The sequence below is a fragment of the Lepidochelys olivacea genome (genome assembly GCF_965140295.1).
Source record: "Lepidochelys olivacea isolate rLepOli2 genome assembly, chromosome: 1".
In the NCBI taxonomy this organism is placed as follows: domain Eukaryota; kingdom Metazoa; phylum Chordata; order Testudines; family Cheloniidae; genus Lepidochelys; species Lepidochelys olivacea.
The window spans coordinates 209,424,913-209,445,813 of NC_140411.1; the positions used below are offsets into that span (position 1 = coordinate 209,424,913).

Here is a 20,901-nt window from a genome sequence, read left to right on the forward strand (position 1 = left end):
TCTTTAGATAAGAGTGGCCCCATTTCATATGACAACAATAGTCTAAGTATGAATACAGGTGTCTTTAGTGACATAAAGACCCTGTAACTTTGCAGGAACCACACATTGCTGATGCACACGGCTCAAAAGTAATTATCAAGTAACCTATACTCTTTAGGGAATCTCTTCGTGTGTCAGTATATTTATGCCTGCATCTGTAATTTTCACTCCATGCATCTGAAGAAATGGGTTTTTTACCCACGAAAGCTTATGCCCAAATAAATCCGTTAGTCTTTAAGGTGCCACCAGACTCCTCATTGTTTCTGTGATTACATAGGAACTACTGTGCTCTGTAACTGTACTGCAGGATTACGTTCTCTAAAGAGTATAGGTTACTTGATAATTACTTTTGAGCCATGTGCATCAGCAATGTGTGGTTCCTGCAAAGTTACAGGGTCTTATGTCACTAAAGACACCTGTATTTATACTTAGACTATTGTTGTCATATGAAATGGGGCCACTCTTTTCTACATTCTTTGTAGGTGGGCAGGGGGGAGTGCGGGGAGTTTAGGTTATTTATAAAATTACTATGCTATTAGTTTACATCCATTCAGAATAACATACACAACAAGCGAAAAGATTGCCCTGCATCCCCTGAAAAAAAACACAGGACCTAATTTAACCCTGGTATAACTTCAGTGAAGTCAACAGAGTTATATGAATGATGAATTTGCCTTACTAATTTCACACATTCACTTCAACTTTCAGAGGCCTCATGAAGCAATTGAGACTTTGTAGTGTGGAAACTGCAACGTGAAGCTGTTCTATATGAATGCCTGGAATGAGGAGTGGGAATAAAGCAACACCTAGGAACTTAAAAAAAAAAATTAATCTCATTTTATGAACGTGACCCAATCCTCCACTACTTTGTCTCTTGTGTAGCCACTTACATTTGTGAGTGCAAAATACTACCACATCGGCATGGCTGTGTTTTACACTCACTTTTCACAGGTATAAATGCTGACATAAGCGGTCTCAGTTCTCCTGACTTCATGAGGCAGGTCAATGACACTGTTCAACATTATGGAACTTGTTCCAAGGCATAAGGCAGGGCATGGGACATTACAGTATTTGAAAACTCCAGACAAACAGTGATTAGCTGAACCTCATAAAGCCCTTAGGATGTCCGGTTAGCCTCAAAGCTGAAACTGGTGGCAATTCCTACCCCTATCATACTGCATAAACCAGTTGCCTCAGGCTGTGGCACTGACCTCTCATAGGTTCTACCTTTCAGTGTAACCTGAAAATGGAGCAAAAACATGTTTACTTTGTAATAAATAAACTTTTGCAATTTTTATTTCATTCGTTGTTTCTGACAAACACTGAAACTTGAAGCACCAAATACGTTCAGTGCCCTCAAGATACTTCCCATTTGAATTAGAATGGGATTCCCAGTTTGAGACAGAACCATTTCTCTTTACTTTGGAGGCTGAAGCACAGCCATTCATACCAGGCCATATATAGCGTTACCAATGAAATCACCCTCAGAACAGATTATAGACACAGGGCCTGATTCTCATATACACTAAGGTCTCCTTGCATTTGTGCCCTCTTTAAGACTCCTTTACTCTGCCAGAGCAGCGCAAAGAGGACTACTATATATGAGAATCAGATCCTCAGTCTACCAACAAAACTGGCTTCATCCATATGGGGCCACAGCTGGGGGTGAACAAGGAGACTCCTTTTTTTAAGCAGATCCACAAATGAGAATGGGCTAGGCTGTGATAGTTCATAGCCACAACGAGGTGTGGCCTGGCCTCCCCCATCCCTCAAGCATTTGGCAGCAAACACAGGAGATCATGCTGCAGCTTTCAGGAGAAGGCCTATAGAGCACTATACAGCTCAGTACACCTAGTGCTGCTTGAAGCATTTTGCCTGCACCTGGTCTGCACAGGAAGGATGCCTCAGAGAAACTCTGGCTGTTACCCCTCATTGTGGCGCCAGCTTGATCCTAGAGTTTAGGGAAACAGGGATAGGAGGGCTGGTGGAAGCAAAAATACGAAACGTCTGGAGTGATGGTTTTGGATGAATACAAAAAAAGACTTCTGCCTTCCTTCAAGATAATTATGTTGCAGTAGTCACTAAATAAATACCACTTACCTAGGTCTGTCCTCATTTTCACTTAATGAAATGGGACCAAACAGTGTACAATTCTCTTGCAAATATTAAAAAAAAATCAAAAGAAGATCAGTCAACATCTGTCCCTCTCGCCCTCCCCCACAAATCAGAAAGAACTTCCCAATATGCTGTGTGTTTAGGCATTGACACATTCATCTCTCTGCCCCACCCACAATCACACTGGGTTAGCTAAAAGGTGCTATTTAAGTGCAAAGTATTAATATTAAATTGGGCCTTGATCCTGCCATTGACAGTGAGTGCGCAGATTGCTGTGTCCACAGGGAGCCCTATTACCTTCAGTGGGGTTCCATGTAGGCATAGCAGTTCGCTCATTTGCTGTGAATTACAGGAAGGGTCCTTAATCCAAAGAATTGAAAAAAGCGGACATAGATTCAAAGACATGGATTACAAGAAAAAAAACAAAAGACTCATAAAGAAAGTGCTAAACAAGGTATAGGTAAGATACCTTGATGTAACTTGCAGCAGACAAACAACTGACAGATGACAAAAAACATGACGGCTATGTCTATGTTGATTACACTAAAAGGGGTAATAAATTATATTAAAAACTCTATACACAGTTCAGCAGGAACTGATGCCATTCCAAATACAAATCTGAATAAAATTCTTCTCCACAGAAAGTGACAGCAAATCAAGTTTTAAGGGAAACTGAATGTTTTAAAATAACATAAATGTTTTACTGCTGCTCAGAAGCTGACCCTGGAAACATACACACAAATTTTTACCTGATTAACTCTGCCTTAATTAGTATGTATGTCACAAGCTTTAACAGACAAAAAGCCAAAGTCTCTATCAACTAAAACTGGCTTGATACCAATTTGACTTAAAGACCAGGTATGTGCGAGGCTCTTTAAGATACTTTACAAAAAACCCCAAATTCTAAACAGTTCACTTTATCTTCTGGACAAGTTAATTAACAAAGAATTAAAATAAAAACTCAAGCACTTATTTCCTCCAGTCTCATCTCCCACAAGGCTAATCTTTTACTTGGTACTTTAGATCCAAGAGCTGAAAGAGTCAGTTATTCTGGAACGATCAGATTTTTGAATGCTGTAAAATCAACATTCAATATTTGTATAGCTCTAGATGTTGCATTCTTACTGTTAATGATAAGAATTGCTATAGGCACTGGTGCTTTAAAGTCAGTAAGTGGGTGGATATACAGTATGTATATAAATACAGAAGTACCCACATATATACATACTTTTAGACAAACAGTGATGCTATGAATGGTCTCTTCAAGGATGCCTTTTTTTTTTTAATATAAACATAACCCTTCAGACTAAACCGTCAATCTATCAATTTTCATACAGCTGAACTACAATCATGACCTAGAATATGGCTTATGTTGTGGGCAGGTCGGTTTGAGGACTGCTTGGAAGAGTCTGAAGCTGACGTGTTTGCTATTGAAAGCAAAGGTGACATTGCTGAACCATCTGGAGGAAGAGCTGTGGCTATTTCTGGAAACAAAGATGTCAAGTTAAAATTGGATAAGTGTGACGTATTGGTCATGTGCATTGGCGGCATATCTGGGAGAAGAGGAAAACTTGGCTGAGCAAAACCAACTGGTCTGGGAGGAGATAAAATGGATCCAAATCGATTGTTTAAACCTCCGCTACTGGGCTTTTCTGTGCTTGGATTAGGAAACATTTGATTGGGAAAGTAAGGGATAGAAATGTCATTGGAAAGAGTAGGATGAGCAGGAGAATAAGGCGGATAGAAAGATGGCAGTGTATTTTGAGGATCTACTGGGATTAGGGCTGGTGTTCGAGTGGCACTGGGCTGAGTAACTGGTGGAATGAAAGAAGTATTGGCATTTATTGGTGGATTCATACTTCCCTCTGGAATAAATGGGAATCCAAAATTTTGAGACAAAGCATGCTGGTCAGGGGCTGCATTATCATTAGACACTTGAGGGCCATCAGACATAAAACGGACAATGCTGCCTCTTTTTTCTATCGTAGATTGCTGGCGCCCAAGGATCATACTGCCACCAGTAGACAGGGGAAGATGGGGCAGACTAGGGTCAAATACATTTCCATGTCTTTGATTTCCAGATCGATTCCTTTCAGGCTGGCGGATTTTAGAACCACTATTATCCTGTAGAGGATGTCTTGATCGCTGAGTAACTGAAGAATTTGGCTGACGAACAGATGGTTGCCCTTGCTCAGCATTCCCATGAGAGATAGCAGGGTGTGGGAGAGCTGGCCGGACAACTCCATGCATGTTGCTAGAAACAGGTGTATTCATGTGGCTCTTGGTTCCATGACTGTCAGTCATTCTCATGGGATTGGACTTCTGTACAGAAATATTTGGGCTTGTGTTTCGACCTTGAATATCTCCTGAGGAAGAAGAACTTGAAAAAGGAATATTTAAAGAACTATTCCTAGTATTAATTGTACCCATAGACATGTCACAACTTTCTCTATTCTGACCTTCACCATCTCTTCGAATGTGGACGCTCTCTCGTGCTGGGGGACAATTATATTCAATTGTGGAGGATGCACTGCACTGCGTATTCCTCTGATGTTCTGAAATTGATCTTTGGCTTCCACTAACCTGATCTCCAAGATGAGGGGCAAGTAAACTCTGCATAAAACTTTGGTGGCATGTATTTTCATTGTCCCTTGGCGGAAGAGCATTTCCTGTTGGAATACCCCGAACCGGTTGATAGGGCAATCTCTTTTGTCTCTCTATGGGTGGCCCAGTATTTTGACTAATTCGAAAAGCTTGTGATTGCATGCCCCTGAGGGATGATACAGAGTTACCAATTTCACTATTTCTTGAGGCCTGTACATCAAAATTGCCTGTTGGCTGTTGGCTGGCCCCATTTGGTTTGAATGTCTGACAATCAGAAAGCCGTTGAACTTCTGGGCCAACCGCATGGTCTACAGATATACGACTCTGCATGTTATGAATTACCAAACCTTTATTCCTAGAAACATCTAGGTAACTTCTCATTTCAAGCTGGTCTGGAACCCGAGAGCCCTGAAGGGATATCCCTATTCTCTGTTCTGAATTAGAAGGCGTCTTCCCAATAAGTGCCTCTGCAGAGTAACTAGAAACTCTGTTTCTTTCTTGTCTATGTGGGGCACAGGTCATATCTGATGGCCTGGTTACAATACTTGGCTGGGACACCATTTGTTGCTCCAAGCCCCTGGCGGTCAGAAGTCTCTGCATCTGATTATGTCCAGATACATGTTCGGATGAAACCCCTGAGCCTTGCTGTCTGTTGCCAACATCCTGTTGCTGATGATGCATAATATCTTGATTTAGATGGTTCTGAGGATGGTTATGATGGTTTCTGCTTGTTGAAGGGTTTTCACAGTTTTTTTCAGGCTGGGAAGCTCCAAAGTGCTGCTGCATCTGCTGCTGTATTTGCTGGTGGTGGGGATGAGGCTGCCCACTTTTTTGCCGAGTTTGATCATTTCCATGATGCTTCTGCTGTAAAGAAAGTTGACTCGCTTGGGTTCCCTGGACAAGGCTTCGTTTCTTTTGCATTTGCACCTCTTGCTGTATTGCTCTTTGTTGGTGGACACTGTGGGATTGAGAATGGACTGAGCTCTCTGCATGAGGAACATGGTGCTGTAGCTGATATAAGTGATGCCTATCTCTTAACTGTCCAGCCTGCTGTTGTTTTAAGTATGGGTGGTTACTATGAAGATGAGATACGCCTTGAGCAGGTACATGCTGTATAGGTTGCAGATGCTGACCTCCTGTCTGACCTTGCTGCTCTGAAATGGATGGCTGAGAACTGCACTGAACTTCAGTTTGCCTCAAAGCAGAGGTCACAAAGTTGTTGTTGGATGGGAATAATCTGTTAAGACCATCTGTGTGCCCTTGATTGCTCACTGACACAACTGGATTGGATGAATTAGGAGGGATCTGACTAACCAACATTTGAGTTTGGTCAGCAATACTGTCTGGTGTTCGGTTCGTCAATGCCACACCTTCAAGCCTGACAGGTGTTGTCTGACACTGCTTCTGCCTCTTTGCTGTAGAAAGCAGAAGGTCCTCTTGGACAGCACGTTTAGCAGAGTCTTTGCGACTTTCATGGTTTTGCTGCTTTAAGTGGGGTTCCTGCATCTGTGGAGCCTGCATGGTGTTTGCCCTAATAGCACTCAGTTGATCTTGAACATATTCAGTCATCATAGCTGATCCTGGAGACTGATTGACATAGGAACTAGATGATATGGACCGAATCTCTGTGGCAGGAACAGTGGCTTGCTCTGAAGGCTGGGATAAACCTGAGCAACTTACAAGGGGGTGGATGATGCGACTTTGATGTATGAGATTATTTACACTTAAACTGGTTACATTTGGTGATTGGGAAGTTGATATCTGTACAGTATTTGATGTTTCCACTCCTACAGAACAGCTGGGTTTTTCCACTGGTCTATCAACATTTGTTTGCACTGGATCCTGAGCTTGGAATTTGTTTGGTGCTGCTTCCAACTGTCCTACGTTAGCTTTACCTGTTTGTGGTTTAAAAGGCTGCTGCTCCCTTTCCAAAGGTGCAACTTCAGAAGATTTAGAGGCAGCATCCCTTAAATTAACTTGTATCCCCCCTCCACTTTTTTCAAGGTTCTCTTGGTCAAAAATAGCTCTTGCTGCAAGAGCTACAATGTCAGTTTGCTCTGAAAAAGTGCAACTGTTACATGTATTTGTTGATGTGCTGCTGGTTACATCTTCCCTAGATGTGTCTGGCAACATGGATGCAACTGAGAAGCCACGACTGCTCCCAGAGCTAGTTGACATTGGAGAGTCCGCCTGCCTGCTAGCAATAAGAGAACCACTAACAACCTCTTGATCGGAAATGCAGGAATGATGTTGCGTGAGAGTGTCACCTTCAGTGTTCATTAACAAAAGTTCCTGCTTCTCAGGCAAATCAACATTTGATTTTATTGTTTTAGAGTTTTCTGGGGGGAAATCAGAGTGTTCCACCTGAAGCGAAAAAGAGGGTTTTAGCATCGCTGTTCTTTCTTTAGTAAGGTCAGACAGCATTCTGGTTAGACCTTGTCCCTCTAACAAGTCTGTGGTTTGCATCACAATTGATGACTCTTGCCCAACACTGCAGGTCTCTGAAATGCTTTCTGCCTCAGAAGCATGGTCTGTCGTTGCACTGTTTTGTGGAGCTAATGCCCCAGAAACCTGAGAAATTGTCACGTGTGCTTCAGTGGCAGAGGACATTGAGATGCTGGTGGTCACAAATGATTTGGAAGATTCTGGCAACACAGAGTTGGGTAACGGGTTATTCCGAGATGTTTGCAGAAGAGCAGTGGAATCTTTGGAACTTGATGGAACCAGTACAAACTGTTCTGACATCACAGATTCTAGCGGTGATGAACTTGGTACCTCTGTTGAACTCAGCTCTGGTAAACTCACCATCTGTTCAGAACTCAGAGTCTCTTTGGATTGACAGTCAGAAATGCTTACATCAGTTGGTGCTGCCACGCTGTTTGCTTGTGATACAGCTAAGGCTTGTGATACTACAGGAATGTTTTCAATGAGTCGTTCACCATCTGAATGCTCTGCTGTAGCTTCCACATTAGTGCAATCAAGCTTCCCTGCTTCTCTGCAAGGATTCGCTGGACATGATGCTTTGCTGTTGGCTGCTAAATGTTTTTTAGTACTTGTCTTTTTGTTTGTCCTTTTTGATTTTATGTTTGATGGCAAACCAGCAGAAGCTTTTTTTGGAGAAATGTTTATAGAATTAGAAGCACTGGATAACACTGTTGAACTTTCAGTAGCTATGGAAGATGCTGCAGAAGTTGGTAATGAAACACAGTTAATTGGGGCAATCTGGCTGCTGGCAGTTGTTGGATTAGTAGGCTGACTAAGGGACAGCTGTAAACAGCTTTGCCCAGCCATTTGTGATATACTCTGATTGAGGTTAGCTAAAGCACCAAATGTATTGAGGGCAACATTGGTATTCGGATCTTCGCTAGTGGTAGGTTGAATAATTTGCATAGGGGCTTGATTTGAAGCTCCAGACGAGGACATCATAGGTTGCAATGCAAACAGCTGTCCATTTAAAGAAATAGTCTGAGGCTGTTGTTGATTTGACATTGTAACTGAAAAAGTTTGTGTAGCGCTAGAAGATGGTAAAGAAGGTGGTCTTGGTAATATATGGACAAGATGTTTCCCTCCAAAAGTTTGTGGAGCAGAGGCATTTTGCACAGAGCTGTTAGAGCTTGCTATTGGACTGGCTCCATTCACAGGAACTCTGAGAGAACCAGGGGGCTGGGCAGAGAGGAGAGGAAGAGAATTCTGATTAGCTGCTTGTATAATTACAATCTGTTGACTAACGGTTTGGCTGGGGACTTCAGCTCTCACCACTGGTGGACATGGAGTGGTGTTAGGAGGCTGGAGAATTATGACATTCTGATTAGCTGGTACTGCAGTAACAGCTGACCCAATTGTCTGAGCCATCTGAATTACCTGCATAGCTGAATTCAATGGAAAGATGTTTCCAGCAGGCTGGGTTTTAACCTGTGGTTGAGTGATTAATGGCTGCATAGGTACAGATGGGCAAGAGGGCAAGGTAACAACATTTTGTTCAGCTGCCTGCCCATCTCCAGGCACAGAAGTATTCAAACTGATGCTTGGAGCCAAATGTCTGTTATGGGTGGAAGATATGGTACCAGCACCATTAACTGGCTCGTTTAACAATGCAGTCATAACACTGGACGGTGTCTGGGTTAATGGCTGAACAGTGTTTCCTGCTAGTTGCAAAGTAGTCCATGTGGTTTGTGTGATTCCAGCTGAAGGGATCCGTGTAAGGCTACTCATGTTTTTCAAATCAGAAGTGCCAACACCTGAAGAGCCTGAAAAAGACCAACAGTTGTCTAATGGACCAGCAGGCAGTGTGCTTATTGCTGTAACAGCCTTAACAGTTTCTATTGCAGAAGTCACAGGGACCCCAGCACTACTTAATAAGTCTGTAGTTTTGAGGATGTTTACTGAAGGGAGGCTATCCACAATGGAGAGTCTCACAGATGGGGTACAAGTGGTATCAGTTGCTGAAACGACAAAGCTTTCTTGAAATTCACTTCTAGGATCCTGTAAGCTTGAAGAGGTCACATTCACCTGTTGAACTTGAGAGGCCTCTATGGTGGTGTTAGAAGGAATGCTGATGCCATGCATGATTGTTTTTTTCATCAACTTGGTGCATTCTTGTCCATTTTTAATTTTGGGGACATTTTGATCATTCTGTGGTGTGCTACTTGAGGAACACTGTAATTCCTGTTCTGTCCCAGACTGACAAGCATTCTGTGAGCTTGCAGTAGCAGGGGTAAGCATATCCTGCTCATTCTCTGAGGTGGAAAGTTCAAGCACAGTCTCAGCAGGAACTGGTTGACTGGACGCCAATGGAGAAACTGTGGTCTGAGACCATGGCTTGTTTTCTGTGGGGTAAACACCAGAAATGGTCACAGGAGTCACTAGGTTGCAAGTTCTCTGAACTGGTACAACATTGGCTGTTTGTTTTTGTAAGTTATGACCAACATTAAAAGTTATTCCCTGGACAGATGCCCCCTGGTTATTTCCACCAGGCTGACTCCCATTCGAATAGACAATGATGTTCTTTTGAACCTGATCGCTAGGAATAACAACAGAGACCTTTGCACTTTTGAGATTCCCTTTCCAGTGAATTGTGGGATCATCATACAGGCAAATGTCATTTGCTTTCAGTAGTTCTATGTATCGCCCATTTTCCTTCTGGAGTTCATCCAACTGTTTCCGGAGCTTTTTTATCTCTTCAGCTGCAAAACAGTGAGAATACAACTTTACAGTGGTGTCATTAAAAATGCCAGAAATTATTATTGTCATCATGTGATTTGGGAAATAGACTCTAAGTGTCACTGTAATAAACTCTTAATATGACATGCTGTCTCTAAAACCCGTACTTATAAGGGCTTCTAAGTACGACCAAGTCTCTTTTACAGTATGGCACCCTATCACCTTCCTGCTCAGTTTAGCAATGTCACACCAGAGCACTCAATCACTGTAATAGACAGAGACATTTGTTTTTCCATCTAGGCCATCTGTTAGTGGACTAAATCATACTGGAAGTTTAGGACAATTGATGAAATTCTGTAACAAATGAAAAAATCATTGGCACATTAATTTGTCTTTTCTCTGTGGCCAAACACCTGTAATGCATTTATATTGCAAACTGCATTGGTATTCTCTTGGCTTCCCAGTTCATTTTTACATTTTATTAAACCCACTGTAGTATTTACACAGAAAGGGGCAAGAAAATATTTTTGCAATGGACCGAGGGACAGGTGTGATATCTAAAATTAATTTTAACTCATTTTTAAAATTGACTATATTTCAAGTTAAAATTAGCCATTTAAAAGCACAGTCTGTAGGGACAAACAGAATCATAGACCACAACAAATTACAGTAAAAGAATAGCTCAATGGTACCTGTTGCTGTTTTATAGTGCTTACTTTTAAGAAGGTTCCTCTCGAAAGCAAAATATTTTAACATGATTTTTGGGGGGATCCCAAAAACCATGCTATTAACTTTCAAGATACTTGAGTAGAGAGGCAGCAGCCCCAGAGTAGTCCCATAGGAAGGACCCCCCCCCATGTTTATAATGAGATCACTTAATTCTGAAATTTGTGAGAGGTTTTTCATAGATTCCAAGGCCAGAAGGGACCATTGTGATCATCTAGTCCAGGAGTCGGCAACCTGTGGCACGTGAGCTGATTTTCAGTGGCACTCACACTGCCTGGGTCCTGGCCACCGGTCTGGGGGGCTCTGCATTTTAACTTAATTTTAAATGAAGCTTCTTAAACATTTTAAAAACCTTATTTACTTTACATACAACAGTTTAGTTATATATTATAGACTTGTAGAAAGAGACTTCTAAAAACTTTACAATGTGTTACTGGCACGCAAAACCTTAAATTAGAGTGAATAAATGAAGACTCGGCACACCACTTCTGAAAGGTTGCTGACCCCTGATCTAGTTTGATCTCTTGTATAACACAGGCTATAGAACTTCTCCCAAAATTTTCCTAGAGCATATTCTTTAGAAAAACATCCAATCTTGATTTAAATATTTCCAGTGATGGAGAATCCATGACAAACCTTGGTAAATTGTTCCAACAGTTAATTATACTCACTATTAAAAATTTACATCTTATTTCCCTTCTGAATTTGTCTAGCTTCAACTTCCAGCCATTGGATCATGTTATAAAAAACTCTCTCTACTAGACTGAAGAACCCATTTTCAAATAATTTGTTCCCTAGGCAGGTGCTTATAGACTGTAAATGAAGTCATCCCTTAACCTTTTTGTTAAACTAAATAGATTGAGCTCTTTGAATCTATCATTGTAAGGCATGTTTTCTAATCCTTTAATCACTAAGAATCATAGAATATCAGGGTTGGAAGGGACTTCAGGAGGTCATCTAGTCCAAACCCTGCTCAAAGCAGGACCAATCCCCAACTAAATCATCCCAGCCAGAGCTTTGTCAAGCCTGACCTTACATCCTCTAAGGAAGGAAATTCCACCATCACCTCCCTAGGTAACCCATTCCAGTGCTTCACCACCCTCCCACTGAAATAGTTTTTCCTAATATTCAACCTAAACCACCCACACTGCAATTTGAGACCATTACTCCTTGTTCTGTCATCAGCAATCACTGAGAACAGTCTAGATCCATCCTCTTTGGAATCCCCTTTCAGGTAGTTGAAAGCAGCTATCAAATCCCCCCTCATTCTTCTCTTCTGCAGACTAAATAATCCCAGTTCCCTCAGCCTCTCCTCATAAGTCATGTGCTCCAGCGCCCTAATAATTTTTGTTGCCCTCCGCTGGAATTTTTCCACATCCTTCCTGTAGCGTGAGGCCCAAAACTGGACACAGTACTCCAGATGAGACCTCACCAATGCCGAATAGAGGGGAATGATCATGTTCCTTAATCTGCTGGCAATGCTCCTACTTATACAGCCCAAAATGCTGTTAGCCTTCTTGGCAATAAGGGCACACTGTTGACTCATATCCAGCTTCTTGTCCACCATAACCCCTAGGTCCTTTTCTGCAGAACTGCTGCCTTACCACTCAGTCCCTAGTCTGTAGCAGTGCATGGGATTCTTCCGTCCTAAGTGCAGGACTCTGCACTTGTCCTTGTTGAACCTCATCTGATTTCTTTTGGCCCAATTGTCTAATTTGTCTAGGTCCCACCCCTACCCTCCAGCGTATCTACCACTCCTCCCACTTTAGTGTCATATGCAGACTTGCTGAGGATGCAATCCATGCCACCCTCCAGATCATTAATGAAGATATTGAACAAAACTGGCCCCAGGACTGACCCTTGGGGCACTCCGCTTCATGCCGGCTGCCAACTAGACATGGAACCATTGATTACTATCCATTGAGCCCGACAATCTAGCCAACTTTCTATCCAGCCCATACTTCTTTAACTTGCTGGCAAGAATACTGTGGGAGACCGTATCAAAAGCTTTGCTAAAGTCAAGGAATAACACGTCCACAGATTTCCCCTCATCCACAGAGCCAGTTATCTCATCATAGAAGGCAATTAGGTTACTCAGGCATGACTTGCCCTTGGTGAATCCATGCTGACTGTTCCTGATCACTTTCCTTTCCTCTAAGTGCTTCAAAATGGATTCCTTGAGGACCTGCTCTATGATTTTTCCAGGGACTGAGGTGAGGCTGACTGGCCTGCAGTTCCGCGAATCCTCCTTCTTTCCTTTTTTAAAGATTGGTACTACATTAGCCTTTTTTTCAGTCATCCGGGACCTCACTTGATAGCCATGAGTTTTCAAAGATAATGAGTAATGGCTCTGTAAATCACATCCGCCAATTCATTTAGCACCCTCGGATGCAGCGCATCCAGCCCCATGGACTTGTGCTCATCTATTTTCTAAATAGGCCTGAACCATTTCTTTCTCCCCAGAGGGCTGGTCACCTCCTCCCCATACTGTGTTACCCAGTGCAGTAGTCTGGGAGCTGACCTTGCTCGTGAAAACAGAGGCAAAAAAAGCACTGAGTACATTAGCTTTTTCCACTTCCTCTGTCACTAGGTTGCCTCCTCCATTCAGTAAGGGGTCCAGACTTTCCTTGACCTTCTTGTTGTTGCTAACATACCTGTAGAAACCCTTCTTGTTACTCTTAACATCCCTTGCTAGCTGCAACTCCAAGTGTGATTTGGAGATTTCACTCCTGCATGCCTGAGCAATATTTTTATACTCCTCCCTGGTCATTTGTCCAATCTTCCACTTCTTGTAAGCCTCTTTTTTGTGTTTAAGATCAGCAAGGATTTCACTGTTAAGTCAAGCTGGTCGCCTGCCATGTTTACTATTCTTTCTACACATCAGGATGGTTTGTTCCTGCAACCTCAATAAGGATGCTTTAAAATACAGCCAACTCTCCTCTTCTGTGGCTCTTCTCTGGACCCTTTCCAATTTATCAACATCCTTCTTGAACTGAGGACACCAGAACTGGACACAGAATTCCAGCAGCCAAATAACCTCTTGCCTCTTACTCAATATTCGCCTACTTATCCATCCAAGAATCATATTAGGTCTTTTGGCCACAGCGTTGCATTGGGAGCACATGTTCAGCTGATTATCCACCCTGACCTCCCATACCTCTGTTACAGTCAATACTTCTCAGGATAGAATCCCCATCCTGTAAGTATGGCCTACATTCTTTCTTCCTAGATGTATTCTTTACATCTAGCCGTATTAAAATGCATATTGTTTACTTGTGTCCAGCTTAACAAGTGATCCAGATTGCTCTGTATCAGTGACCTGTCCTCTTCACTATTTATCACTCCCCTAGGTTTTGTCATCTGCAAACTTTATCAGTGATGATTTTGTTTTCTTCCACGACATTGATAAAAATATTCAACAGCATAGGAGCAGAAACTGATCCCTGAGGGACCTGACTAGAAACACACCTGTTCAATGATAATTCCCCATTCAGTCACATTTTGAGACCTTTCACTTAGCCAGTTTTTAGTCAATTTAATGTGTGCCACGTTAATTTTACAGCTTTCTAATTTTTAATCAAAATGTCATGCAGTACGAAGTCAAATGCCTTACAGAAGAATAAGTATGTTACATCAGCACTATTACTTTTATCAACCAAACTTGTAATCTCATAAAAAAAAAAAGATACCAAGTTAATTTTGCAGGATCCATTTTTCATAAATCCATGTTGATTGGCATTAGTTACATTACCCTCCTTTAATTCTTGATTAATCAAGTCCCATATCAGCTACTCCATTATTTTGCCTGGGCTCAGTGTCAGACTGACAGACCTATAATTACCCAGGTCATTCCATTTACCCATTTTAAAAAGACTGGCAAAATATTAGCTTTCTCTGGTTTAATTACTCTGGTCTATTAATTTACAGGCAACAGATATTAGGACAGTCAAACTAAAACAACTCGAAGTGGAATCTGCAGAAATGATTGCATTAAGTGTAAACTTATCAATGACAGTATACCATGATAGGGATGCTTCAATTTGCTATAGTTAAATGCAAGAATGTGCGGTAGGGCATATGCTTCAACTTTCTTGTTTTCAAGTTACCTTAAGCAACCATTTCTCCTCTCCACCCCTATAAACTCTTGGGATTCCCCAGTTTGTTGATCCAGCTGAAGTAAAGAATTGCTGATTTCATTACTAGGCTCACTAGCCAAGGAGGACAGGAATGAAATGCATAATGAACACAATGAATTCATTAATGTTCCAGGGATGAAGCTGCTGCCTTGTAGCAGAGAAAAAGAACACGGGATGGGAACAATGGTGATGTCATGTCAATATGCCACATCCTCACTGGATTAGTAAGGAGAGGAGAGTATTAATACACTGTTGTGGGAAAAAACAGCACTGATCTAATACAGTACACCCAGTGCCACATTACCACAGTGGAAGAGAAAGGGAAATTCAAGAACCTTCACCACATTTCATACTTACCTTGTTCATTGTTTCCTCCATTCAACAGGAGTTCATCATTTTGCCTTTTCATTTCTGTTATATATTTAAAGGCCTGATCCAGGATCATGTTCTTACTCTACAAAAGAATGTGTGTATATTAGGGAAAAAGATCTATCAATGAAACTTTTAAAATCAAAAGCAGACCTACTAGTGAAAAGTCTGTACACATCACTTTTCAAACCTGGGATTTCAACTGGAATGTTCATTTTAAGGATGTGCCAAACTTGTCTGACATTTTTAATTATTTCCCTTGTATTTTCCTTCCAAAAAAGATTGGCTACTTTCTTCACAGTATGTGTGATTCTTTGGGATGCTCCGTCCACATGGTTTCCACTTCTTTTGACATGTACCCTGAAATAAAATTCCTTTTGGTTAGCAGTGACCACTGGGGCCATGGCTATGCCATCAATGTCCTTGTGCCCCTCCACTCCAGGGAATAAAGAGCAGAGTGGGCACAACTGTTCCTCAGTTTCTTTGATGATACTGAATCCTACAGCCATAGGACTCTGTAGAAGCAGGGAAGGAGGGTGGGTCGTGGAATCCAAGTGAACAACACATCTTGTAAGGTAAAGTAACTGTTCTTAGAGTGATTGTCCAGATGGATGCCAGTTCTGGTGGCTAGCAAGCAGTGATCTCATAGTTAGAAGGTGGGTGCTTGGAGTCCTATTTAAATTAGGATTTCAGGACAGGTCTGTCATCTGATCTTGAAGCCTCAACAAAGGAATAATATTTGATAAAAGTGTGGACTGATCCCCATTTAGCCACCCTGCACATTTTGGAAACACAGGTGCTTCTCTGAGAAGCAACAGAAGCTGTCTAAACTCTGGTGGACTGATCTCTAAATGATATAATACAATTAGATACCCATTTAGACAACTTTTTAGTGATACCAACTTGATCCTTAATCCTATCTCCGAAGGCTACAAAGAGCACGGGAAAGCTCCTGAAGGATCTTGTACTATGTCCAGGTACTATGAAAGAGCCCTGACCACAATAAAGGATGTGCAGGTTTGGCTTTTCCCTGGTTTGAGTGAGGCATGGGAAAAAAACCTGGGAGATGAATCAACTGATTTAAATTAAAATCTGAAACAACATTAGGCAGAAACTTGGGGTGAGGCCTAAGAGTCACCATGTCTTTATGGAACACTGAGTAAGGTGAACCAGTCAGAAGGGTCTGAATTTTCCCTCTTCTACAAGCTGATGTTATGGGTACTAAAAAGGCAAACTTCATAGATAGAGGGTAAAAAGAGCAGGTTGTTAGGGACTCAAAAGGGGGGCCCTTTAAACCAATTAACACTATGTTGAGGTCCCAAGAAGAAGAGGGCTGAAGGAAACGTATGAATTAAATCCTTGAAGAAACAAACAACTGTAGTGTGGGAAAATATGGTATGACCCTGAATTGGAGGATGATGTGCAGATATTGCTAAAAGTACTCTTATGGAGCTGATAGATAGTTTTGAATTTTCTAGGGCTAGTAGATAGTCCAGAATAGCAGAAACAGTGGCTTTCATGTGAGTCAGGACATGTTGTCCTGCCCAAATAGAAAATCGCTTCCACTTTGCTGCATACCAGAATGCTATATATCAAAATGCCCTGGATTTCAGCTGAACAGCTTCTTCTGCAGGGAGTTAATCAGACAGCACCCAGGCTGTCAGATGTAATCATGCTGGATCTGGGCATAAAATCTGACCTCCATTTTGCAAAACCAAGTTAGGTAGACCAGGTAATATGATCAGAGGCTATGCTGACATGTTCACCAGATCTGAGTACCAGAATTGTCTGGATCAAGTTGAGCTGAATGTTGTCTAAGTTTTCTCAGAACACTTGGTATTACTGGGATTGGAGGGTAGGAATACATGAATGCTGGCGCCTATGAGAGGATGAAGTACCCAGCTGGGAGCCTGGGCTTGAACTCTCTCTCTAGAACAGAATGCATGGCATTTCTTGTTCTGGTCGGTGGCAAACAGATCTATTTTTGGGCACCCCCCATATGTGAAAGATGCTCAGTAGAACTGAGTCTTTGTCAGTCCACTCGTGGTTGGCTGTGAATTCTCTGCTGATCTGATCTGCTAGAGCATTTTGCAAGCCTGGAAGATGCAGAGCCTCTGATGTGATTTGATAATGAATGCACCAGCCTGAGACAGATGGCTTCTTGGCAGAGTGGATATGACCATGCTCTTCCCGTATCTGTTGACATAATACATGGCTGTGGTGTTGTCTATCATCACCTGGAAAGTAGATCCCTGTAACAAGAACAGAAATGCCATTCAGGCTAGACAAACTGCTCTGAGTTTCAGGACATTTATGATAAGATGAGCTTCTGGAGGGGAAAGGGTAGTGACAGGACCCAAAGGCTTTATGTTTGAAGTGAGTCCAGATGAGCTCCTCATCCCAGTAAGCATCCATCACCAGTATCTTGGTAGACAGAGGGGCAGAAAAGAGTACTCCATTGCACACGTGAAGAAGATCCTTCCACCAATCCAATGAGGAGAGGACTTCTCATGGGACCTTCATGGCCATGTGGTGCCTGCTGGATAGATACTTGCTGGATAGTCTCGTATGCTGTGTGACACTGATGCAGGAGGTCATGTGACCCAGGATTCTAAGGCATGCTCTTGCGGACATCTCTGGTTGAGCCTGCAGATGACTGAGGAGACCCATTATAGTCTGGAACCTCTCCTGCATGAGATAGCTGACCTCAGATCTAACACAGCTCCTATGAATTCTATGCTTTAGATCAGTAAAAGTGTGAATTTGTCTTTGTTAATCTTGAGCCCCAGTGTGGTGAAAATCCCTAAGATCATATAAATCAAGTTGGTCAGCTTCTGAGATGATTTTACCTGGATCAGTCAGCCATCTAGGTATGGTTATACCAGAATGTCATGTCCTCTTATGTGGGCTTCAATGACCTCTAGATACTTGGTGAATACTCTCAGTGTGGTGGAGAAACCAAAGGGCAGGACCTTGTATTGACAGACTCCCGCACTTCAAATTTGAGGCTTGAACTTGATGGGGTTATTGCCCTGGAAGGGGTGGGACTTTAGAGGAATCTGATTAGAGGGCGGGGCCTGAATGCAGGAGATCACTGAAAAAAGCCACTGGGGTGGTCTGGGATGATAAGGCTGCTACAGAGGGATAAGTTCAGGGTTGCCACCCTGAACCTGCAGTGAGGATGAATCTGATGAGATGTCTCAAGTCTAAAATGCCTGCCTTGCTTTTCCTTGGGCCTAAACGATAATGGGAGGAGAATCTCTGATCTCTGAATCTGAAGGGCACCTCTTCCAGAAGGGAGCACAACTCCTGTTTTAACAGTATCTCATGAGAAGAGTCCCTGAAAAGGAAAGGTGAAGGAGAGTGCAGGGTAAGAAAGGACTGGAATTGGATAGAAAACCCCGTTTATAATTTCCAGGAACATTCTGGTCTGAGGTGATCCAGGTCCATACGTCCCAAAAATAAAAAAGACAGTTGTCAAAAGGGTGTGGAACAGGGTATCTGTTGCCGACTGGCCGTGGGCAGTCAGGCCTAGAGGTGAAAACAAGAATTCAGCCTACCGGTTAGAGCTGGATCCAGGATGGGTTGAATCCAAGAAACGAGCTGGGTCAGTACCAAGGGACAGAAATCAAATGCCAAAGCTGTGGGGAGAGGAGCGGGGGTAAATCAGAGTATAAGCCAGAGATCAGAACCAGAGAGACAGAATCAGAATGCCGGAACAAGAAGGTCAACTGGAGTTGTAAGCCAGAAGCAGAACTGAGAGCTGAAGCCAGAGGGGAGCAGAGCAGGAGCAGGGACTGGAAGCAGGCTGGAGCAGGGACTGGAGCAAAGGCAAGCGCAGCTGCGGGCATGGTATATGCTGAGCAGCCACTGACCTGCTGTGGGGGACAGGCTTATAAGCCAATCAGTGGCTCTGGCCACTCAACAACATTGTAAGGCAGTATTCGTTGCCTAGCAGCACAGTTAGTCAGCGAGCAGGCCAGCAGTTGTTTCTTGCTGGTCTGATCCCTGGCAGCATCAGTCTTGACATGGTTGTGATCAGCAGTCTATAGTGGCATCAAACCTGCTGCTGTGAGGTAGACACAGAGAGTGTGTCGCAGGGGAAGAAGAGGCTGGAGACCTCTGTTACAGTCTCTGCAGACTATAAAAATAAGAGGTAGTGGGTCTCTGTTTGGCAAAACTTTGGGGTCTATCCTGCTTCCTCCTTAGGGTTGGTGAGTATGCCCAGTGAGCGGAAAGCGGCTCTCAAATCCTGTAATAAAGGAAGAAGTTCATCAGTTTGCACTTTAAATAGTTCAGAGCCTTTGAGCAGGATGTCCTCAATGGTTGTTTGCACCTCCTTGGGTTTTCCAGAAGATTGGAGCCATGAAGCTCTGCGCATAGTTATGGAAGTGGCTAATGAATGTGCCACAGCATCAGAGGCATCTAGAGTAGCCTGAAGAGATGTTTGGGCCACAAACTGTCCTTCAGAAACCAGAGAAATTAGCTCCTCCCTATGTTCCCGTGGAAGCTTCTCTATGAATTATACCACCTCATCCTTACTCAAAGAGTCACATTTTGACAGAAATATGCATCTGGAGACTAACAGAACAGTAGATCTTTCTGCCAAGCAGGTCAGGATTTTTAAGGTCCTTCTCTCTTGGAATCATCTTTAGAGGTGGCCCTTGGTGTTTTGGTCTTTTGTGCACTGCTGCCACTGCCCATGATCCCAGGACTGGGTGGTTGTAAAAATATTCAACTCCTTAGGTGGAACTGGATTACGTCTATCAGCTTTCATGGGATGCCAAGGGTGCTAGGGACTGCAACAGAACCGCAGCCAGTTCCAAAAACCCTTCATTGATAGGCATGGCAAACCTCCCAGGTGTAGAAGAGTGCAGAATGTCCAGTAATTTGAGGGATTTTTTCTTGCACTCACATGCCTCGAAATCTCCAAAGTGTCTGCCATCTGGGCCATGAGCTGCCCTTCAACTGAGGGACAGGAGTGGAGGCAGAGACATCTTTTGTCTTATTTTACTAGGCATCAGAGCAAGTGACTTATATCTATGTTTGTCCTGGAAACGATGTTCCTTCCTAACCCTTTCTGGTGACGAATGGATGGAGGAGATCTTGACTGTGCTGTCATACTCAGTAGTCAAGGGGTTCAATCCTTTCAATGAACAATGAGCCCAGGAATTCAGTGTAGAGCTGCAGCTAACAGGAGCACTAGCCCAAAGTAACTATTCAGACTTGGTGGGATCTTTTACCTTAGGCTCTGGAGGGTCTCTCATCAAGCACTCCAGTAAAAAAGAGCTTGAAGAAGGCCTCTCTCACTTTCTGTGCCCTTTTGGAGAGGGAGCGACAGATTGAGCATTTGTCAGGTGTCTATTCCTTACTGAAGCAAAAGAGGCACTTAGAGTGCCCATTACTGAGCAGGATAGCAGCCTCACAAAAGGGGAAAGTTCTAAATGCCACGGATTTTGTTTCAGCCACAGTACCTAAGGTCCCTGTACCAGGGATATTCCATAAACTAGTAGAAAAATTATTTTTTGGGGGGGTTCTTTGTATGTTTGCTTGCTTGCCAACAGGCATTAAAGAAAAAACCTGGTAACTATACTAACTATATTAACTAGTTACTACTGACTAGCCTAATAAGAGATTGCACACTTCACAGAATAAGTGGACAGTGCAGAGGTTCCGTGTCACTGCCATGGATGGTAAAAAGGAACTGGTTGATCACTGGGCACATTCTACTCTTTATGCCGGGGGTACAAGG

General features: G+C 42.8%; 1 protein-coding gene across 1 annotated transcript in view; it reads right to left on the reverse strand.

Annotated features, from left to right (window-relative positions):
* Positions 1–475: 475 nt before the first annotated feature.
* The window catches only part of USF3 (upstream transcription factor family member 3), a 98,789-nt gene continuing 78,363 nt past the window's right edge, over positions 476–20,901 (reverse strand). The window contains exons 6-7 of the mRNA XM_084609988.1: positions 15,138–15,234; positions 476–9,941 (exon numbers count right to left, since the gene is read on the reverse strand). Of these exons, the coding sequence (XP_084466114.1) occupies positions 3,484–9,941; positions 15,138–15,234 (6,555 nt within the window). The 3' untranslated portion in view covers positions 476–3,483. The remainder of the gene's footprint in view (positions 9,942–15,137; positions 15,235–20,901) is intronic.